The 2,957-nt window shown below is 41.2% G+C and overlaps 1 protein-coding gene across 1 annotated transcript in view; it reads right to left on the bottom strand.

Moving 5' to 3' along the window:
* Window positions 1–1,381: 1,381 nt before the first annotated feature.
* The window catches only part of LOC103773397 (FCH domain only protein 2-like), a gene marked incomplete at its 3' end in the record, with an annotated part of 73,132 nt that continues 71,556 nt past the window's right edge, over window positions 1,382–2,957 (bottom strand). Inside the window, 1 exon segment of the mRNA XM_008940763.1 lies at window positions 1,382–1,581. Within this exon segment, the coding sequence (XP_008939011.1) occupies window positions 1,382–1,581 (200 nt within the window).

Genomic DNA, 2,957 nt, shown 5'->3' with positions numbered 1-2,957 from the left:
TTTTCCCTTTTTGTCAGCTTTCCAGGCTCAAAATTCTGGCCTGGAGTAGTTGCCCAGGTGAAAGAAAATCTGGGCTCAAGTCTCTTAATCTGATTAATGTGTAATGAAACCATCACTACAATTTAAGTCTTCCTAGCTAACAGAAGGTGTTGTAAGTGGGTGTTCCTTCTCTCACTCATGCTTCATTACAGAGGAGTTTGTGGAAGAAGCCTGGGCAGGGAGACTGGCTTCACAAGATGTTCTAGTCCTGTTGTTCAGGCAGGATACTGAACCTGCCCTTACTTAGAATAAGCTTAAGGTGATTTAGTTAAAGCGATTTAGTTTAGGTGATTTAGTATTGCTCCCTTGAAATACTGTCAAGAAAGATACAGTTTCACCAGGATTTTTTCCACTTAAAATGATAGTGTATTACTACTTTGTCCAGTTAACACATTTAAATGTATTGCCTCCGAAAACCTTGGAACGTATCTGATAAATGCGTCAGGTTTATTTTTCTTCCAAACCCTGCTTTAAAAGATAAACCCATCTATGAGCAACGAGGTTAACAAGCCTGACTTCCTTCAGCTTCGGATTTTTTCCCTCTTCCCATTAAAAAGACCCTCTTGGAAATAAACAGCATTGAGTTATGTTACAGCTGGGCAAGTACCAATGTGCTGCCAAGCCACAGGCTTAGTGGTTGAATTCTGCTCACCTTTTGCTTCAGGGATGTACTGCTCTGTCTATTCCCACCACCCTCTGCTTGTTTTCATAAACTTGCAGAAACATAATTACCTGAGATCTGTGTCTCACTTTGAAGAGCTGCTCTAAATGCAGGTTTAGAAGGTGGTGCCACATAGCTGCTAGTCAGATTATAATCTGCATGATGCTTGAACTGAGAGACAATTCTCCCTGGTTTATGAAATCCTCAGTTTACTGAGGTTCATTTTAAAACCATCTCAATGAGAAGCTAGTTTTAAGCTAGAAGAATCAAGAAAACTTTTTAAGAACTGCATTTCTTCTACTCTCCCTCTTTAATCCACATGTATGGATATATTTGTACACACACACAAAATGTTTTTTGACCATTAAGAGATCTGGGTTTCAAATAACTGTATGAAAAAAGTCTATCCTATCTATAGGCCAAAAGACAGCAAACACTGGAAATTTCATAAAGGTTGTACTATTACAGAATTGGAATGAGTGCACATTGTCTCATTTTATTTTATGTGAACTGGCTGCACATGATCTGTTTCAGACCAGAAAATGTCCTAAAAATCTGATACTATGCATTTTATCAAGACAAAAAAATTAGCTGTTTCTTCCAGTGAAATTCTTGAGGCTGTCTACAACACTAAGAAATACACTGCAATGAATCTGCAATAATAAAAAGTATTGCTGTTACCATTTTGCAGGTGGAAGTGATTGCATATTTGTCACTCCTCCATCTACTGGTACTGCAACCTGGACATTAGACAGCATACTTGGAACATTCATAGACTCTGGATTGTACTTATAATCCACTCTCACTTCAGTAGTGCTAGCATTACATTTCCAGTAAGTTGCAAGATTCAAGGGAGTGGACTGGATGCCATTTGAAGATACCTGTAAAAGAATAAACCATTGAAAGTAGCTTATTTGCAGTATCCCCCTTTTGGACAGTATGGGGGAACGATGGTAATGAATATAACTTCACGTCCTGATGAAAGATCAAGAGAGCAATGCACCTCTGAGCCGTCAATCAATTCCGAAGACTGTTGCAGCCTCAAGTAATTCCTGTTCTTTTAATTTTAAATTAAAATTATTACAGAAAAGGTTTAAACTCTCTCTGGCCGACAAGGCTCCTTCATGTTCTGGCTTTATAAGTCAAAACAGTTTTTGTTTAGTTTTGTGTTCTGCCTGACACAAAAAGCATGCTTGCAGCAAAACGAGTTCATGCTTAGGAGTGGCACGCCATACCAACCCAGCTGCCAAAGCAGCCACCGCAGAGGCAGTACCTGTTGTTATGGGACAGGCAGAGTGCAAAACAGTTCTTACCTATTCAAAGCGTTATTTCCTGCTGCAGGAGGGCTGGATGCTGCTTCCATAGCTGAGCTTATGCTACTGCCCTGCTGCATCTCTACCAGCTTCCCAGTCTTCTTGAGGAAACTTCTGTGGTATGTCCTGGTGCCCCCTCTCACCTTTCCTTGGTGGCCCAGAGCCTTTTCTATCTGTCAGGACTTCTGCTTACTGATGCCTCATTTTCCCCCAACAGTACAGACCTTAAACAGGTATCATTATTCCACAGTACTCATCTCTGCAATCATAGAATAGAATCAATCATAGAATGGTTTGGGCTGGAAGGGACCTTAGGGATTATTTTGTTGCAATCCCCCTGTCATGGGAAGGGAGACCTTCTACCAGATTGTTGCTCAAAGCCCCACCCAGCCTCCAACTGGAGTTCATGCCACTGACCATCACCAACTGGGCCTGGCAGTCCACCTCAGTGTCTGCTCATCCAGCCTGTCCTTAACCTGCTTCTCTATGAGGATGCTATGGGAGACAGTGTTGGAAGCCTTCCTGAAGTTTAAGTAGACAATATCCACTGCTCTCCCCTCCTCCACAAGGGCAGTCATTCCATCACAGATGCCTGTCAAACTGGTCAAGCATGACTTTCCCTGGGTAAATCCATGCTGACTACTCCTGATGACTCTCCTGCCCTTTGTGTGCCTGTAAATGGTTTCCAGGATGAGATGTTCGGTTACATTGTGAGAGCTCAGAAAATCATACCTTCATATATTACAATTCACCTGCTACAGCGTCCAAAACTTATGTAATTACAAAATCAAAGACAGTACAACTACAAAATCAAACAAACCCCTAAATTCAAGGAAAATTTTAATTCACTAACAAATATCTAAAGAAGTGGTTTTTGAATCTTGCACACATGAATGCATTAGCAGGCAGAAACCCGTGATAAATCCAAGGGAATGGCATGAAGT

The sequence above is a fragment of the Merops nubicus genome, unplaced genomic scaffold (genome assembly GCF_000691845.1).
Source record: "Merops nubicus isolate BGI_N331 unplaced genomic scaffold, ASM69184v1 scaffold3995, whole genome shotgun sequence".
In the NCBI taxonomy this organism is placed as follows: Eukaryota; Metazoa; Chordata; class Aves; order Coraciiformes; family Meropidae; genus Merops; species Merops nubicus.
This window is presented reverse-complemented; position numbering and strand designations above follow the sequence as displayed.